This window comes from Ursus arctos, unplaced genomic scaffold (assembly GCF_023065955.2).
Source record: "Ursus arctos isolate Adak ecotype North America unplaced genomic scaffold, UrsArc2.0 scaffold_4, whole genome shotgun sequence".
In the NCBI taxonomy this organism is placed as follows: Eukaryota; Metazoa; Chordata; class Mammalia; order Carnivora; family Ursidae; genus Ursus; species Ursus arctos.
The window spans coordinates 29,024,561-29,044,504 of record NW_026623056.1 but is presented as its reverse complement, the minus strand read 5'-3'; the positions used below and the strand labels follow the sequence as shown (position 1 = coordinate 29,044,504).

The 19,944-nt window shown below is 43.5% G+C and overlaps 1 protein-coding gene across 9 annotated transcripts in view; it reads left to right on the top strand.

Annotated features, from left to right (window-relative positions):
• Positions 1-19,944, top strand: part of KALRN (kalirin RhoGEF kinase) — a 642,459-nt gene that overhangs the window by 409,334 nt on the left and 213,181 nt on the right. For all 9 annotated transcript variants that reach the window (XM_057306496.1, XM_048214817.2, XM_044382637.3 and 6 more), the window contains exons 26-29: positions 7,629-7,698; positions 10,093-10,182; positions 15,025-15,117; positions 19,366-19,477. In XM_057306496.1, the coding sequence (XP_057162479.1) occupies positions 7,629-7,698; positions 10,093-10,182; positions 15,025-15,117; positions 19,366-19,477 (365 nt within the window). The remainder of the gene's footprint in view (positions 1-7,628; positions 7,699-10,092; positions 10,183-15,024; positions 15,118-19,365; positions 19,478-19,944) is intronic.

Here is a 19,944-nt window from a genome sequence, read left to right as displayed (position 1 = left end):
CAGCAGGGTAGGGAAGAGCTGGGGGAAGTGATGGGAAATGCCAGGGAACAACTGGACCAGGCCCACGTTTCTAGCATCTTCCTAGAGTTCCTTTTTGGGCCAGCCCTGTGCTAGTTTGGATCTAGAGCTGGTACCCAGTGATGAATCAAACCCAGGCTCTCTGCCCCGAGTCCCGGGAATTATTATTATAGGTACTTGTGATCAGGTTGGAGTGAAGCACAAATTCAATTAAAAGGAGCAAAGAAAATAGCCTCAGTTGGAAAAATAAGAAAGGCTTCGCAGAAGGGAGGGCAGTTGAGATGGGATTTAAATAACTGGTAGGATTTCTGTAGCTAGGGATGACCCCCCTAATGATGGAGGGAAGTTTGAACATAGGCCTTTCTAAGGAGGAGAGTGGCAAAGTCTAGCAAGGAGGCTGAGAGAGGCCACAGGGAGGAGTTCGTGAATCAGTCTCAACCCTGGGTCAGGGGTGAGGCAAGGTCCTGGCATCACGCCCCCATTGCAACCGTGTCTTGTCACCTGTGAGACTGATGCAGAGGAAGGGAGAGATGGAGGGTAGAGGTAGTTGGGGTCAGAAATGGTGGTGGGGGGAGACGCAGAAGAAGGGAGGGGAGAGAGAGAGTGAGGGGGGAGAGAGGGATCAAATACCTAGGTAGAGAAGTGAGAGAGAACAGTGAAGTGGGTGGATATCAAAGGGAGGAAGAGGAAGAAGAGAGAGAGGGAATAAGTAATCAGGGAGGTTAGAGAGGAGGAGACAGAAGGGAAGTTGGGGGTGGGAGGAGAGAGATGGATAGAGACCCAGACCTCTCTAGGGCTACCATCCTATTTTGGATGGGAAAACCCAGCAAGGTGTTTATTAAACATTTTTTTTTTGTCATGGGCCAAAGAAAAATACAAAAATATACATTATGTCCTGAGATGCACATGCTTATATATAATAGGGACACTGAGTTTTTCAAAATCACATCCTTATTATGTATGTGTGTGATACAGAATGTGTGATAAATTCTGATATTTTGCATTAGGTTCTGCTTCTCTTTCTCCTTCCCTTTTTTTAATGCTGGTTTCCACCCCCTAAATTAAACGTCTGGTCCTGGAAACAAAATGCAGGGGGTGGGTGGTGGGGCGTGGAGGGGTGGGTAGTTTTTCTGCAGCTACAAGGCGAGGAGCTGGCTCCACCTAGTGGTAAGAGAAGGAATGTGCAGCCTACAGCAGGGTCTGCAGGACACACTTCCAGGCCGCAGCTTTCGCCTTTTCTCGTTTGCCTCTCCTCTTGCTTTCCAACACACACCCTTGCTTAAAATATGCCTATTCTATGCCTTCTGTGTTCTTCTCACCTCCAAGTGCCCTTGGTATTAGTTTTATCCCATTTACAGAAATCACAGAATTACAAAATATAAAAGCCTGGAAAAAAAATCTTTAAAGATAATCTAGTTCTGTTCTCCTCCTTTATATTATAAACACTGGAACTTAACCAAGGTTTGTGACCTGCCCAAGCCTATTGGTAGCAAAGCCAAAGATTCCAGGTCTTCCGAACTCCCAATTACATCACACTGTCATCTTCCTAATATTCAAAGATCAGGGTAAGAGGAAGGGAAAGACCTGCTGTGGTTTCTCTTGGACCCCAAATCCACACCTTAAGGGATAACTGCAGGTCTGACCCAACCCAGCAGAAGGACCCTATAAAAATTGATGTGTGGCTTTGTTGTTGGTGGTTTTTTCAGTAAGCTGTCAACACTGGTGCTGGTCACAGGTATTAGGGCATATCCAAGGCAAGACGAAGTCTAAACATTTGTTTAAATGTCAAACTCACATTAATCTTAGTTGTACACACTAATTGCTTAGATCCACACCTAGTTGCCAAACAGCGCATTAATGGAAATGAGTAACATTAAATGTGAGGTTAATTTTTTTATGTTTATTTTAACATTAAACCTTTACATATCTATGCAGATACTTTTTGGTTCATCCAATCACACAAGTTAAACACAATTAGGGGGTACGAGCAAAACTTATTCAACAGGCAACAGTGCAGCAAAGTAAACTGCTCCTTGAGGTTGGAGCCTGAGGGTGGGAAACATGCTGAGTAGAAGTCCAGCCCTGCATACGTCTCCCCTTCATCTCTAATCTAGGCTGAAGTTCCTCGTGTGTGATGAGGGGACAGAGAAGGGTGACTGTCATGGCTCAGCCAAGGTGATCAAACTTGACTGCAACACTTCCGTGAACAACCCCACACCTTCCCTGGAGTGCACATGACTCTCCTGGGTTTCATAGCTGTCCCAAGGTGCTGATCAGCTGGCCCAGCCCTTGCACGCTAGAGCCTCTCACGTGCTAGACTCTGAATCTGTCTGGTCACTAGTGAATTCTTTAGAAATGATGTCTAGCTGCCCTTGTATGAAAACAGTAACCCAGCCCTGCTTTGATAAGGAGGCAGTGTCCTGGACTTCCTGCAAAGCAGTGAGCCTCAGAGCTCTCTCCTCCCCCTACCTTCACCTTTATTTATTTATGCGTCCTCCTCCTTGCGCTTTTCCTCCTCCTTGCCACAGCCCCTACCTTCATTCCCCTTCTTACCACCTCTGTCATTCCAACAAGTGCACACGTATGAGAGTCACGTACGTGCACACACACACAACACACACACGCACACAAGATCATCAAATCCATTCCCCTGTAAATACAGACTGCACCATTGATGTAAAGGGCCGTCTGCTGGACCACACTGTGAGACCGTCTGTGAAGGAGACACTTCTCCAGGAGCAGTGAGACCATAGACCAAATTTACCTTTGGAGAAAATAATAAAATCAGAATGACTCAAGGTACCTTTGGAATGGTGCTGTTTCCGTAGTACTTAATCACAAGCCTCAGAAAGCTTTTCCATCAGTAAATGTAGAGGTTTCATTTCCCAAAATTCTGTACAAAGCCAGAGGGAGGCATTTTCCTCAGAAAGTAACCGCACAAAAATTGCATCATGGTAATTTAATAGAGTAATGACTTGGCTTAGATTTTGACATTTCTTTAAAAGTTTTATTCACTTCAAAAAGAACCGAAGACATTCACATAAACACTTAAACTACTTGGTTGGCTTGTTCTCTCATGATTCATCACATAGAATTATTGAAGTGGCGAGGACCAAGATGTTGCTATAGAAGAGACGACATGGAATATTCCGTCATCCTTGGAGAGTGTCGTGACCTCTCAGGCTTTAATTTAAACTCGTCAGGTCTGTTTGAAGTAGATGGAATGATATGGATCAGAGTTACATAATCTGTCATCTTCATAAGCTTTAAATTAAAAAGCAAAATAGAATTTAATATTGCCACTTGCCTTCAGCAATCACACTGAGATAGTAGTGAATGTCTGACTCAAAGTTACGAAGAGATATGCCCAGCACAAGATAGTTTTTCTAATTTTTAGATTTTTTTATTAAAAAATTAAATTGTACAGGCTCATTATATGATCTGCCAACTAGAAGCGCAGTGGACTCTGAGGCAGTTGCCTTCGAATGCTGGCCTGTAGACTGGAGGCAGTAGAATTACCCAGGGAGATTTCTGATCAAAGCAGAGACTCGGATCCAAACCCCAGGGGGCAGTCCACAACCAGGTGTGGGGACCCCCCACCAGAGTTTTCCAGGAGTGTTCCTTGAGACAAAGTCTGATACATCCCCCCAAAACCTGCAGAGAAGTTCGAGAAGCATTGCACACTATCTACTTCAGAGACTTACATGCACCACATCATTTTATAGGATTTTAGAAGCCCTGCAGTAAAGAGACCAGCTCAGCCCAGCTTTTCGCAACATCAAGTTTTGTAGCTTTCCCAGGATCTATTCTAGGGGAGGGTAATCTATAGATTTTCCAACAGTGGCTCCCCTAGGGGAGCATTTCCTAGGAAGGAGTCTCCAGTAATGGGGAAAAGTGTGCAATATGTATGTTTATCAGAGTATGAGTTTATTAAGATTGGGAAGCATGGGTCCCAGAGAACTGCTGTTTATTTAGTGTCTACTATATGCTAGGCACTGGGATGGGCTCCTTACCCACATGGATTTATTAAATCCTCACAACAACCCCACGAGGTTGTTATTCAAAGATGAGGAAAATGAGGTTTTGGAAGAATCCCCTCACAACTGTAAGAGTGAACTCTGGTTCTTTCACTTCTGCTTGGCTGTGGGAGAAAAGGAAACGGAGACACGGAATACATCGAAGGGTAGGCAGGGGCCGTTGCTGCTAAAAACCTTCATTTTCCAGAAAGGCATTCATTACAGAAATAATATTCAATCCGTTTAATTCATTTTACAGCACGTTCATTTCTTGAGACTTTTTAGACTACGCATCCTGCCGTAGGTTTTTGATAACTACTATCACAAAAAGTCATGGTATTGCTCTATTTAGATTGTCAAGATTTTAAAGAAAACTCCTAGCACTGTCTTCAGTGTCTAGATCAATGATCAGTTCTATTGGGATAATTACCACTGTTTGTTTAAAATTAACCTTAAACAACCAGACCACTAACGTTGGGTCATAAGTCAAGGAAAGAAGGAAACGCTCCCTGAATTGTCTCCTGTGTGGGATGTCATGATCTGGCTGTTTTATCGTTTATTTGATCACCCCAAAAGAGAAGGGCATAAATACCATGGGAGTCAGAGCTGAGGAGACTGGAGTGAGATCCTGAGATGGGGAAGCAGAGGTCCTCCACAAGCTGAGACGGTTTATCCCAACTGCCAGGGGCCTTCAGATTCTCCCACTTCTCCCCTCTGTCTCTTCTTCCAGAGCCTCTCTCCTTCTAGGTCCTTCCTTCTTTAAAGCGTCTCATTTCCTTTCACCAGTCCTTGTCCTAGAATACCCCATCAGATTTTCTCCCCCGTCACCAAGCCATTGCAGTCCCCACCCCAGGCCCTGTTCAGTCCATCATGGTATTCATTGACTTCACTGAGATTTATATTGAGTGACCATCTGAACACCTTCTGGAAAACTACTCCTGAAGATGCTGTATATTATATTATTTATTGTTCCTCATGAGGAAGGACCACATGATAAATGTCTTGGTGTTATGGTGGGGAACCAGACTGCTTCTCTCTCTCTTTTTTTTAAAGATTTTATGTATTTATTTGAGAGAGAGAGAGCACAAGCAGGGAGGGAGGGGCCAAAGGAGAGGGAGAAGCAGACTCCCAGCTGAAGAGGGAGCCCGATGAGATGCAGGGCTCGATCCCAGGACCCCGGGATCATGACTGAAGCCGAAGGCAGACACCTAACCCACTGAGCCATCCAGGCGCCCCCCGACTGCTTCTCTTGCAGCAAAAACAGGGTGTTTCCTTTTTGGCCTGGAAAAAAGTCTGATCCTCAATTACAGCATTATATAATATTTTCTGTTTTAGAAGTCATATCAAATACATGTGTGTCACCTGCAGCTCTTCTAAAAGTAGCAGGAAATAGGATACCTTATTGATTTTTGAGCACTGCATAGTTGTATTTCGAAAACCCAAATGGTATGATAATTACTTCTGTTCCATGATTTCAATCAGGATGCTCTAAAATTCACATGTTAGGGGAAGGATGATTATCATTAAATGGGTACTGCTGGGAGTCCCCCCAAATTTTTAAATGACTTTATCTTATTACAACAGCAATGCTCTTTTATTACAGAAAAATTTGCATTGCAGGTGGACAAAAAATTATATCATCTGTGGTCCCACCAATCATTAGCATTGTAGCCTTCCAAATACGACTAAAACCACAAACAACATCTTCCTATGTTATTGAGGGGGGTAACACAAGGAACACCTACACAAAACCCATAAGTGACTGTAATTATAAGATACTGCCAGAATGCTTGGACAATAGGAGCCAGACAGAGTAGGTCAAATCAATAAAATTTATTTTTTCCAAAGACAGAAGTAAGTAGTACAGTGATTCAGAACTGCTTTATGTCTTTTAATATAATTTTTGAATTAATTTTAAAAATCAACTTAAATTTAAAAATATAGATTGAAACCTAACCCACTACTCTCTTTATCCGCCCCTATGCCTTCACTTGGTTTCTTATGATAATGGCCTTTTTTTTAAACTACTATATCGAAGTATGATTGGCATGTAAAAAGCTGTACATATTTAATAGATACAACTTGATGAGTTTAGGGATGAGTGTACACCCATGAAACTATCACCATCATTCAAGGCCATGGATATAGGATATCTATCACCTCCCAAAGTTTCCTCCATTATTATTATTATTATTATTATTATTATTATTATTATTATTATTTAAGAACACCTCATGTAACATCTCCCCTCTGCATGCTTTAAGTGTACAACACAATATTGTTAGCTGTAGGTACTATGACGCTGTATAGTGGATCTCACGACTTATCTTTCATAACTGACATCGTATGCTTTAACCATTGGTTTCTTGGGGTGGAAATAAGAATACATATTCCGTACTTAGATAAAAGGTGACATATTATATAAATTCTTCCACATCTTGCATTTTCTCACTTAACGGCCCTCCCTGGAGATCTTTCATATGAAAATACAGAAAGCCTTGTCATTTTTTTTTTATATAGCTGTGTAATACCCGGTTCTGTAGATGTACTGGTTACTTTGTCATCTACAGACTATCTTTTACTATTATGAACAGGACCACCATGAATGCACATGTTTACATCATCTTATACAAAAGTTAATCAAAATATATAGGAAATTTTCCAGGATTAAAGTTGCAGAAAGACAAGATAAGTACATTTTTAAAATTTTGATAGATATTGTCACATTGCACTTTGTAAAGATTACATCTTCCATTTCCATCAGTATGTTTCCCCACAGTGTTGTAATTATTTTTTGTTTTAAAACCTCTGTGTGGTTTAAAAAAAAATAAATTCCATTCCAGTGATGTTGGCTCTTTAGAGCTTGTATTCTCTGAGCTCAAACAAATTGCTTAACATATTAATTTGAAGTTGATTTAGTCAACCCTTCATTATTTCTTCACACAGAAAGGAGCCAAGGGCATGGATATCCACAATGGCAGATGATTTCGTAGTAATTCAATTCAGCTTGCAACTATGTTGTGACTTTTTCCCCATTGAATTTTCTTTCCTAATGATGTCTGCATTCGGAAACATTAACTCAGAGTTTTTAGCACAGAGTAGCTGCTGGGGGAGAAGAAGGAGGCCAAGAATTAGAAAGAAGTGTTTGCAGGATTCAAAAGGTTTCCACTTCATCTCTGGGATCACAGATGATATTTATTTTATTCTTTTTGTTATCTATTCTATATATTTTTTAACTATTACAATGTGTTCAGATTACTTATATAAAAAATAGATTCATAGTTGCAGTTAAAATGAAAGCCCCAACACAAGTATAATATTTAATTGCTTTTCAGCCTGAGAAGTGTAAATCCCTAAGGGAAACAATACAATTTTAAGTAGCACTAATCAGTTACTATAAATTTTAATGAAATCAGTTCTAATATATTTAAAACCACTCCTCACCATGTGTCACTTAGAGAGTGGAGAAGCCATGTGTAAATATGGAGGTTTAAGGAGAGTTCATGGGGTTGTGTTGGCCTCGGTATAATTATCGGGGTGGGGAGGGAGGCAGTATGTGGAGGTGTCTGATCCAGCCTTTCTCTCCCTTTGCAGCATCTTCCTCAAAGAACTGGAGAAGTATGAGCAGCTGCCTGAGGATGTGGGACACTGCTTTGTTACCTGGGTAACTGACCTGAAATCCTTCTTCTCCCACTGTGCCATGCTTTCCAGGAGTGCAGATGGTGTCAGATGGCATCACTGTTCAGTGCCTGAGCTGAGGAATGGTGTTGCTGACATTCTAACACAGGACCAGGACTCTCGAGAGGGGGCAGAAGTAGATCTGGGAGAAGCATTCCATCCCCAAGGAGCAGAGTCCTCCTTGGGAAAAGTCCTTAGACATTGTGTCCAAGCTCCACATTAAGTTCTCCGAGAACTTTCTAAAACTGAGACATCGGGAGAGTGGAATAACACCACTGCCCTTGATAGATGGGCTACTCCAGTTCCATGTACTGGTTTGGTTTTGTGTGTTTTCACAGGATAAGGATTGGGGGATTAGACCTTTAGGAATCCACCAAACAATTGGTAGCATTTTCTTCCTTAGTAGAGAAGAACAGATTCCATGGGTATCCGTCCCGGTTCTGACCTACGAATCTCGTGGCTGATTGTTTTCTTTCCTGGTGCTGTTGTCATGGGCCAAGTGAATGGGCTAAAGGTACCAGGTTCTGATTATGTAAATGGAAACCTTAGTCTTCATTAGCATCTCCACACCATGTTATTCTGAGCTCAGATATGTGACAGGAATACCAACATCTCCGGGGAGGTCCACCGGTGATACTAAATGCAACTACACGTGGAACTCCTTCCCAGCATGAGGAGTTCTAGCTAATAATTGTCTTGTTATGATTTCCACTCAAAATGGGCTGCTTTTCAAAATGTCTTCACGATTCAGAGAGTTTTGCTCTCAAGAGCCTATGGACTAGGCAGGGCTATGGTTATGCTGTGCATTTTATCGATGAAAACGGTTCATATGACCTAGGAGTTTGACTAGTCCGCTGACATGTAGTAAATATCACAGCCAGTCCCACAGCTTAAGACCTGAGTTGGTTTTTTTTCTTTTCTTTTTATATGAAACCTTAACATTTTCTTCCTGGCATAGTCTCATTTCTTAAGGAGTCTTTGGCTGCCATCTTATTTGTGTTAATACATTTTTCTGCCTCTAAATACATGAGCCCATGCGCAGTTCATATTAATGCTGATAAACAATTTATGATCCCTTACACAGCCAATGTAGAGAAAAAACGAGTGAAGGGATTTTTTTTTTTTACATCTTGTTTCTTACAATTTGTGGATCTGCCCACCAGTCAACCGTAAGTATGATTTATCAGCATGTCTTAGGGATGGTAAATGCCTCCTACATAGTGTATAAACCCTAAAACTGGTTTCAGAAAACTTTTGATGATTTCATAAGATATGCAGATTTTGCCAAGAATTATCCAAAGGTGACTTTTGTAAGTCTCATAATCTTCACACAGGAGGGTAGAAGGAGCTGTTTCAGTGTATTGAAAGGCAATGGTTATGACCAAGAGGCCTGAAGTCAGCTGGCCTGGACTCTGCCACTTTCTAGCCATGGGAATTTAAAGTTACTTCATCAGCCTATGCCACGGTTTTCACATCTGTAAAATGGGGATGATAATAATAGAGCTCACTGCACAGGGTTCTCAGGAGGATCAGATGAGTTAATATATATGAAAAGCACTTGGAAAAGTACTGGCGTGGATGCAACCTGCGAGAATTAACACATATCTGGGCTGCTTTCTCAGAAGAGGACATTCCAAGTATTCTCCAACACCAACAGCATTTCACAAATGGGAAAGGTGCACGGTGGCCAAAATACACACACCCTTCCAAGTAAGGACACATAGCGCTAACCCAGAGGGTCCTAAGAGAAACAAGAAATGAATTTGCACCAAGCTACAAGGTTCTTGGCTTGAAGTAACAATCTGGTTAGGACTCATTGTTCAGGGCCTTCCCCAAAGGATCACGTTGCTTTCCTTTCCTCCTGTCATTGCTTCTAGGAAGTTGGAGATGATGGCATAGTCACTTGGCATGCCCTACAAACTGCCCCCAATGGAGACCTTTGGAATACAAGCAGTTCTACCTCTGAGGGCACACTTTGTTTTCATTCTTCAGCTTTTGTTTCTAGAGCAAATGCTATCATTTTTCAAGAGGGGAAATACAATTGTAGGTAATCCCAAAAAAAGGATAATGTCTAAATAAATTCTAACCAACCTTAAAAGACATTATGTGAATTGGTTTTTTTAATTCTTTCTAGTGCAGACTAGTATCAAAATAAGCTCACTTTCAGCAAGCTTTCTCCACCCGCAGGTAGGAGAAATGCATCCCAAAGTTTGTGAGGGGAACATGGGCCAGATAAGCCCAGAACATTTGCCACAGATAATCCTGTGCCCCACAATGTCTGAGGGCTTAACGGGACAGCATTTGCTGGGCCCTTCATGCCCAGGCAACAGAAGGGAGCAAGTGATGGATGCTTATCTATGATTGCCTTTGTTCTTTTTAGGCAGACAAATTTCAGATGTACGTCACCTACTGTAAGAACAAGCCTGATTCCAACCAGCTGATCCTGGAACACGCAGGCACCTTCTTTGATGTAAGCCATAGTCTTCCATTCTTGAGCCATGGATGAGCAGGTGGAAATGTTTCTCTACTTTGGGAAAATGGGTTTTTATCCTTTAGTGCTCACTGTTCTTTGGCCACCCAAACCTCTCTCTCATGGATAAAGCATGGAGACAAACAAAAGCAGTGTTTGTCTTTTGGTTATCCCCCTCCCATCTCAAGTGCTGGGGTTTTAGACAAGGCACATTTGCCCTCCATGCCTCAACACGAAACTGAGCTAGCCATAAATCCCCTGTGTAGAGGAGACCAACAATAACACAGGTGACCAGGTGATAAGATGCTGCACTTCTGCTACTCATATTCAGCTCCCTCAATCGCAGGGGTTCTCAAAGTGTGGTGGTCCCCAGACCAGCCCCATTAACGTCACCTGAGAACTGGTTAGAAATGCCTATTTTGGACCTCCCCACACCCAGGTCTATTGAATCAGAATCTCCAGGGCTAAAGCCCAGCAACCTGAGGGTGAAGAAGCCCTCCTGTGACCAGTGCCCACTCAAGTTTGAGAGGCACTACTCTAGTGCAATTGTCTCAACCTTGACTACACATTCAAATTACCTGGGAAGCTTTGAAAAATACCGGTTCCTGGGTTCTATCCCTGTGATTCTGGTACAATTGGCTTGGATTTGGCCTGGACTTTGAGAGTTTTGAAAGTTTCCAGGTGAGAGTAAGTGCAGCCAGGGCTGAGCGCTTGTGCTGTGATGGAAGCCAAGCCACGTGGGCACTGATGGGCCTCAGATCCCTCACCTCAGAATGAGGATCCAGTCCTGTTGGTGAATGATGGTAGAAGTCTACAGAGTGCTGGTCCCCAGACAGTGACCTGGTGGCTCCAAAGTGAACAGAACCAAATGGGTCAACGCAGGATACAAGGGAAGAATAGGGAGAAGAAGTGAGGGGGGCAGGGAAGTTCAGTGAGAGAGAGACTGTAGGAGTGACGGCCATTATGGTAGTCCTGTCAGAAATGGCAGCAACATGAAATTCAGAACTTTTTAATAGTTGTCAGTCTGTCTTTCTGCCTACCTGCTTTCATCCCTCCCATTAGTATTTGAGTATTTCCTGTAGGGAAGATGCTGTGCTAAGGACCTTGGCGAATGCGGACATTTAAATATCATTCCCATAGTCAAGTCTACAAAAGAAACCTCGGAGCATCTCTGTAGCCTGGCGCTGCCGTAACAGAAATGATTCCACGAGTGTCTTGTTGCTCAGTGAAGGAATGACACTTGAATGGGAGAAAGCCAGACAAGAAAAAAACATACAGGAATTTTTTTAAAGGAAACGTTGATAGAGAAATGGTCCTGAGTGTCCCAAATAGGAATTTTTTTGAGGTTAGATTTGGTAAAGATAAAATTGAAAATTCAAGAAGAGTACTTTTTAACTTGGTATCAGAATTTATTGGATATCATATTGGATGTTCTGTTACCACTATTACCTTTGTTAATAATGGATTTTTCTTAAGATGTTATTCATCAACAGTAACCCGAAGGATCTTTGTGAAGTTTTATATGCCCTGTGTCCTGTCTTCCACTTAGCATTTTCTGAACATACATGCCCTGTGCTCTGAGCCTGCCCTAGTCTCTTCTGCTTCCTCACCTTTGTTCACGGTGCTCTGTCTTACCCCTGTGTGTATGTATGTGTGTGTGTACACAGTCTCTCTCCAGAATTCTTTCTATCCTTTAAAGGTCAAATGTTTCCTGCATGAATCCTTCCCTCTCTCTATGCATGTGTTACACTTTGCATCTGTCCTAGAGCATTTGTAACAATTTGCCTTTAGGCAAGTTAACAATGTATCCTTCTATTACACACACCTCCTCCCACCTGTGGGCCCCTTGAGGTTGGCTGATGATTTGCCTGGTTCATTTTGTACACATCCTAGTGTGTGGTGCTAATCTGTATTTTCCTTTAGTCCTATATTCATCATATCCCTGTTTCTAGCCAATTTCTAGACTTCGACTAGTAAGTTAGATATACCCCAAATTTTGCACCCTATCCCTCCCCCCCATTTCCAATATAGTGACTGATGAGCCTCCCCCTTATTTGGGAAGGCCACTGAAAACCAGAAAAACAGTCCACAAGGTAGGAGTCCCTAGAGCTCAGCATAAAGAGGTGGGGAGGGAGAGCAGTAAAGTCTTCTGATTGTTCCCAGAGCTTTCCAGAACGCATAATATTTGTAACTTTTTCCCATTCCATCAGAACGGGTTCCCTAAGTTCTACACATGCTCTGGGCCCTTGTTCTATAAAAGAGACAAGCCCTCCATTAGGCTGTCTTTTAGTATCCATTACTGTGAACAGTACACAGAAATTGAAACTCCAGAAAGGGGCACATATTCCCGTGGTGCAGAATTTTCTACCTCTGATGTGAGAGCTGTGAGGCCGTGATGCTTGATGCTATGGTGACTAGTGAGCATGATTTGGCTGCCCTAGCCGCCAGAGGCAGGGCTTTCCTTGCTGCTCCACATGCAGCCTCTTCCCTGGGCTGGCAGAGAGGGAGGGCCATCCCAGTGTGTTACTGCCTATGCTGTCTTGCCAGAGCCCCCGGGGAAACCCACGATGTTCCTTTGTCCACAGTGTCATGCTGCCGGCTGTATTGCCCATCCTTGGATGAGTCCTGCTATAACCGCACACCTCTAGGGAAGAGGCAGATGAGAGAGAAAGTTGCTACTTTCTGGGGTAGTTGGCAGGAATGCGATCATTGTTTTAATTCCCTCTTTACCCTTCTCCATGGCTACATAGCAAGTCCTATCTTGGGTGACTTTAAAGTGCTTCCTGTGTTCCTCCCAGTGCTTTGTTCTCACTGACCTCAGCTCAGGGCAAGCCCATGTTACACACCCAGAGATATAGATAGATAGAGCTATAGCTGTAGATTATACATGTATTTAAAGTGAACAATTTCATAGTGTTCGTATGTGAATTGTGCATATTGTGAATTGTGAATACAGATATGCACAACCACCTCCACAGTCGATTGTAGGGCATTTTCATCACCTCAGAGAGCAACACACACCCTTTAGCTATCACCTCCACCACCTCCTCCCACCTATTCCTTAGCCCGAAGCAACCAATGATCTATTTTCTATCTCTATAGGTTTACCTATTCCAGACATTTCATAGAAATGGAGTCATATAATATGTGTTCTTTTGTGACTTTTTTCACTCAGCCTAATGCTCTCAGGGCCCATCTATGTTATAGCGTGTACCAGCACTACACTCTTTATGGCCCGATAATATCCCATTGTATAGGGGTACCACATTGTATATTTCCATTCATCAATTGATGGACATTTGGGTTATATCCACTTTTTCATTATTATTAATAATACTGTTATAAACACTGTATTTAAGTTTTTGTATGGTCATATGTTTTCATTTCTCTTGGGCATATACCTAGGAGTAGAATTGCTAAATCACATGGCAACTCTATGTTTGCACCCTTGGGATTTTTCAGTAACCTCTTAAGTGGTCTCTCTGTCTCTATTTCCCAATCTCCACCCTTGCTATGAGGCTTACATGACTCTCTGAAAGAGTGCTTTCACCATGTTTTTCTTCTATTTAAGATCTACAATACTTTACCATTGAGAAGCTCACCCAAAATCCTGATTCTTTCATCTAGCTCAGCCCCATCAATGACCTAAGTACACTTTGCTTATCTAACTGTATTTTTCATTTTTTTCCGGACTCCGGGTGTACATCCTCTGTACCATTCTGCATGGTCCCCATTATCGTCTAAATCCACAATGATTATTTCCTGTGGACTTTTTAAGTATGTTTTCCGTTTATAGAATGCCATTCATCCAGCTTTGCACTCCCCCCACTCCCCCCCTCCACCTATCTTCTAAACCTCAGTTGAAGACCTCTCCTAAACCATCCACCACTCTTGAGCCCACTCATTCCTCTCTGTTCTCGCCAGGAATACCTTCCATTTCCTTTGTTGCTATTTTATGTGTGTGAGTATTCTCAGCTACCTGGGATGTAAGTTCTTGAGGCAAGGAACCACATGGACCCTTGGCGACCCTTCACAGCACCTACACCTTGGGGAGTGGAAGGTCATTTTGGAGGCAAGATAGAGGATGGACTAAAAAGAGACTAGAGGCACAAACACCAGCTGGAGGTCGTGACTGTAGCCTGGGTGTGAATGGGGTGGAGAGGAAAGACGTGTCAGGGGTAACGCAAGTTAAACAACTGACGGCGACTCCAAGGTTGCCAGCTCGAGAGCCCTGTAGAACGAGGGAGGTGACGTGGATCACAATGAAGTTGTAGCGAATGCAAAAGTGGTTCCACGTTGGGGTGGGTTTAAGTTGGAGAGAAAGGGGGTGGAAAGGAGGTACGCCCTTGTGCTGTTGTAAGGAGATAAAGACGCGGGAGCCATCGGCGTAGACCTCTGAGCCCTGCTCTCTGCCTCCCTTTGTTCTCATGGTCCTGCGGTCCCCCTGTGATTGCCTCCGCTCTGGGTTTATTCCCTCCACTCTGGGTTTACTCCTTCTTCTGCTCCACCACCTCTCCTTTACCCTTCTGTCTGTCATTTATCTCCTCCCTTCCTTTTTCCACTTTTATCCTTCCCCATTTCTTCTGCATTTCCATTTCTGTCACACAAATCTCTGTTCTCTCCTGTTTTGCCATCTCTCCTTTTCTGTATGCATTCATCTTGATCTCTCTTGTTCCTCTCCGCAGCAAAGAACAGCTGCTCATAATCGTCTACCCTTTTTCTTCTCTCTACTCACCTTGCCTACTTCCTCCCAAACGCACGCACGCACACATGCGCGCGCACGCACACGCGCACGCGCGCACAGCCCTCTGTGTGTAATGGCGCCCGCTGTCACCCCTGCAGGAGATACAGCAGCGGCACGGTCTGGCCAACTCCATCTCTTCCTACCTAATCAAGCCCGTCCAGAGGATCACCAAATACCAGCTGCTCCTGAAGGTACCTCCCTCCCCGCTGCGTCACCCCCTCCCACACTACCGGCCAGGTCCAGGGAGTCCCAGCTTTGCCCGAGGATAGGACAGCTTCCACCTCAAGACCTCCCCTCCACCTAGAGCAAAACTTCAGAGATGAGCCCCCACAGGCTTTGCTGTCTCCCAGACTGCATGGCCTATCCCGTGAAATTCTAGGTGCTTATTTGTTGGGGGGCAGAGGAGAAATGAGAGCAGGAACAAGTGACTATTTCCGCACCTGCCCACCACCGCACGACTTGGAGCCGCTGCCACCCCGGGCACTGGCTGACACGTGGGGCCTCACTTGCCCTTCCTCCCTGAGGCAGCTTCCTCCCGGTGGCCCCTGCTTCTGATGGGATCGGGGCTCAAGGTCTTGGGGCAATGCCAGTCTACAGAGGCAGTAGAGGCCCAGGGTGGCACCTACCATTACCTTACTCTGTGTTTGTCAAGACTGAGATTCCTGAGAGAAAACACTCGAAGAGTGCATATTAAAACACAAGGCACTCTTGTGCCTGGAGGATCCCATATGTTAGGTAGGGGTTCTTTTGGAGCCAAGCAAAAGATTTAGCTTTTTTCCAAAATATTTTCTTTAAAATTCAAATAATCAAATTATATGAAATACATACAAAATATGTGAAGTGATTTGGGCTGATTCTTCTTAAGGAAGGAGACGCTGACTGTCTGAAAATACGACATTTCCCCCACAGAAAGCCTGGGAAATGGATATTTAAGCAGTTATGTAACCCCTATGTATGTCAATTATCAAGGTATAAGGGTGGAGTTTTCCCTAAGTTTGAGTATTTTGCTGGTGGCTCCTCATTTGCAAAGGACATAGGGATAGTGAGAGGCATGTTCTAAGTAGTATATTTCCAGAGAAAATCTGCTGAAATTCAACTCGTGTGGAGATGCTTGCAGAATCTCACATATTCTAGCTTCACTAAACCTGAAAACCAGTTTAGTTTCAAATCTAGGTTTCTACTCACTCTGGAGTGTGTCTCCCCACAAAGGACCCCTAGAGTCTCCCTGCTTAGCAGCGTAGTTCCGTGATGAGAAGAGTGGGGGCACCAGCCAGCCCATGCCCTGGACCTCTTCCCCATTCCGGGTCAGGGCAGAGACTAATTCCCCCTGTCCTTCTGGCTTCCGCCTTCAAACGTCTTCTTTCCTTGTCCCCAAGAAGAGACTTTTTGGACTTCTGCTTCCAGGCACTCAAGTCATCCAGCGCTGCAGAGATGCCTTAGAGAATTAACCACACAGCATCATGCTCTTGGCCTTTACTGAGGCCTTATGTGAGAAGTAACAATGTGCAGAGCATCTTGGCTGTTTTAGCAGAACTGCTTTTGAAGGTGTCATCTTTGTTTTTTGAAGTTCCCTGTATAAAGATTCATAGAAACTCTCATAAGATCTCAGAGTGGGGTACGAGTGTTCTCTCCAAAATCATTGGAGTGCCCTCTACCTGTAAATCACAAAAGCTTTAGCTCCTTTGCCTTAGACTATCAGATAATTAGCATTGAGTCCTGTTACGACTACTACTGTATTGTTACTAGTTTCTCCTTAGCCCAGATTTCTGTGTATAATTATCCCCTCCTTCCCTATCCCATTTAATGCTTTACCCTTTACATGAGTTTCCTTATACCAGAAATTTTTTTTAAATTTATTTTTGTGGTTATTAAATTTAAGTATCCCAACGCCTTTTCAGGAATTGGTGGGGAGGTAAATTGAAAAGCAAAACAAAACAGAAACTCGCCCATTCACACTGCCAGTGCTTTAAATCAAGAAATATCCAGTTCTAAGAGAACTATAACATTTCACCTCTCCCTTTGAATCCCATGGGGCTGAGGTTCCCAGGATAATTTTGTGACACAGAGAAGGGAAGGAAGTGGAGGATGGATAGAGTGCCCTGTGTTTTGCTTTAGGTGATGGAGGGGTGGGTGCTAGGCCTTCATTCTGTAATTGAGTGTCTTAGGAAGAGATGACTGTGCAGGTTAACTGAGAAGGAAAAAATGAGGTAGTGGGAATTTGATTGTGGAGAAGTTGTAAAATTATTGGGGGAAAAAGACTTACTAAGGTGATTTGGAACTCATAAATGCACTGATAGCAGAGTACCTGCTGAGTAAAAGAAAAATAGTTTGCTGAGCTTTTACTATAAATAATGTGGGATTTATTTTCTCATTAAAGACAGCTTTATTCCAAATATATCGATATTTAATTACTAGTATCCTCTGGGGTTCCTCACTTTGGGTGTTGCATGAAAATAAAAACTATATGTCAGTTGGTGTGCAGTATTCTCCGTGTAAATCTGCTACAGCTGTCCTTTTGGAGTCTAAATTAAATGTGGAGCCTTCTCCTTAGTATCAGCTATAACAAGGATCCAAGGAGAACTTACTGGCTTTGCTGGCTGATTGGTGGACTTGCCACACTGCTTTGGGGGTTGAACCAATTGGTGTTTTCTGTCACACGCTGAACCATATTTCATATTTGTCTCTTATGCTTCTGCCTAGAAATTCCTTTGAGGATGTATGAGAGCAAGGTCAGGAGGGTTAAAATTAGGAAAGGGCTGGGGAAAATCAGAGAACTTCAGGTTGGTAGAAATAAATGCAACTTTCTGAACAATGATGCCATTATACTGGCTGGAGCCGAGGTCAGAGCTGAGAACTGACCACTTCTGCCTCCCTAACCTGCTCGAGGCAGTTCACCTCTACTTTGGACACTCAAAGCTCCCTTCTTCATGTGGCAATGTATCTGAGATGACACAAGGGAGTGGATGTTCATGTCAGATGCTCACTCATCAGATATCTTACCAAGTATAAAGCTTTACTAATAATATCAAGGATACACATAATCCCAAGGCGGAGATAAAGCACAGAGAAGTCCAGCACCACCAACAGCTCCAAGTCCTTTCTTGGCACCTCAGGATGTGCTATGACCCAGACTAACATACAGGTCTTCTGAATGGTGTATGTCGTATCAGATCATTTATCCTTAGGAGAGCCATTCTGTTTATGAAATATACTAACTTTTTACTCAGATAGTTGCATAGTATCTGCGGTAGTTTACAGGGAGCCATGCACTTTAAGCCACAGATTCAGGTTTGTTAACCACAAGAAGTCTTAGGCCAGATATATCCTACTAGAAGCATTCCATAGACAAGGACTCTCCTGCTAGCTCTTACCATTAGTTTATTTGCCAGGAGGTCTGATATTAACATGTTGACAAGATTTGATCTGGTCAACTTCTTTCTCTCCTGGAAGTGCATCTTACCCATCCACCCATCCCCTGCCTCCCCCTACTCCCTAAAAGGAGAGAGTACTGACTACAGATCTTTTGCTTAACTGTTTCCTTCCCAGTGTCAAAATGAGCAAAATTTACAATAACCCTCATAGGAAAAATAAAAGCCAGCATTCCTCTGTCTTGGCAAACATCATTTCAAATGGTCCTTATGATTTTTAAGATAGTTGAAAATTATCTTTTCTACATCAAGCAGATACTATATGTCTTTTATGGAGATAATAATAACCTAGTCTTCAATGAGGAAGTAAGAGAGTGCATGCTCTGGGAAGTCTCAGTGTGGTGGAGGTCATGGGGGAGAGGGTTGGCATGGTGGATGGAGTACTGGGCTTGGATTCTAGATTTAAGATTCAAAAAGGACTAGTCCAAAATCCCATCTACTGGCCCCAGGTTAGGAGCTCCTGATTTATATGACCTAAAAATATTTTATAACTCTGAAACGCTGTAAACCTATAATGTGTACAACCCCAAGTTGCTCCCAGTATGGTAGAAGTCAGCATTTAGGCAGAGGAGGACACACATAAACATGGTGCCAGCAATGGGTTGCGCAAGGATACATGAGTGCTGTGCATTCTTTGCACAATTTTTGTCTTCTCTTTGTGATTCCGCAGTACTGACCCTCTGTTTGTGTGCTTTGCCAGGGGTACTCCCTTCTCCAGGAGGGTAGTCAAGTGAAAGAGAATGCCCTAGGTTGCCGACTCACAGTGCCAGGCATTTGAGAGTTGGGTTGAATTGAGTTAGTTTAGGTTAGCTTGAGCTGAGGAAGCTCAGTCTGGGGAAAAATAATGTGGTTGAATTCTTGGCGATAACATGCCACCCCACTTTCCTTATAGCTTAGAGGGAGCCATTACAGAGAATGAAGTTTGTCTATAATCACCTTGATGGCTTAGGTGGTGGGAGGGTAGGGAAGCTGGGACAAATGGTTCTAATTGTGTCTGGACTTTTTTCCCAGGAACTTTTAACTTGCTGTGAAGAAGGGAAGGGGGAGCTCAAGGATGGCCTGGAGGTGATGCTCAGTGTCCCAAAGAAAGCCAATGATGCCATGCATGTCAGCATGCTGGAAGGTAGCCGTTTGTCCTCCCAGCCTCCCCGGGGGAGCCTCCTCCTTTCCTAAGCCCAGGGAGCTTGTATTGTGGGAGGGAAGTGGCATGAAGTCAGGCAAGAGGCAAGGCTGAAAAAGTTGAGGACATAGGGCCTCAGGAGGTGTGAGAGGAGCCCCACAGGGGCCAGCTCGACCAATACCTGCCTCCAGGTAGGACCAGGCCCAAGTTGTTTCAGGTACGTAGACAACTGCTGCGTGTGAGGTCGTCTAGTACAGGCCATCTTCCCTACCAAAGATGTGCTAGAGCCCTGCCCCACAGCAGTCCTGTTCATCTGTATAGCTTTGGCATTGTGTTTGTTAGCAGAATGAGTAGAAATCCTGCATGCGTGCGCATGCACACACACACACACACACACGTACGTGCATGAGTGCGAGCATGCACCCCCAAGGTCTCTAGCCTCATGCCTTTATTTTTCTATTGCAGTTAAA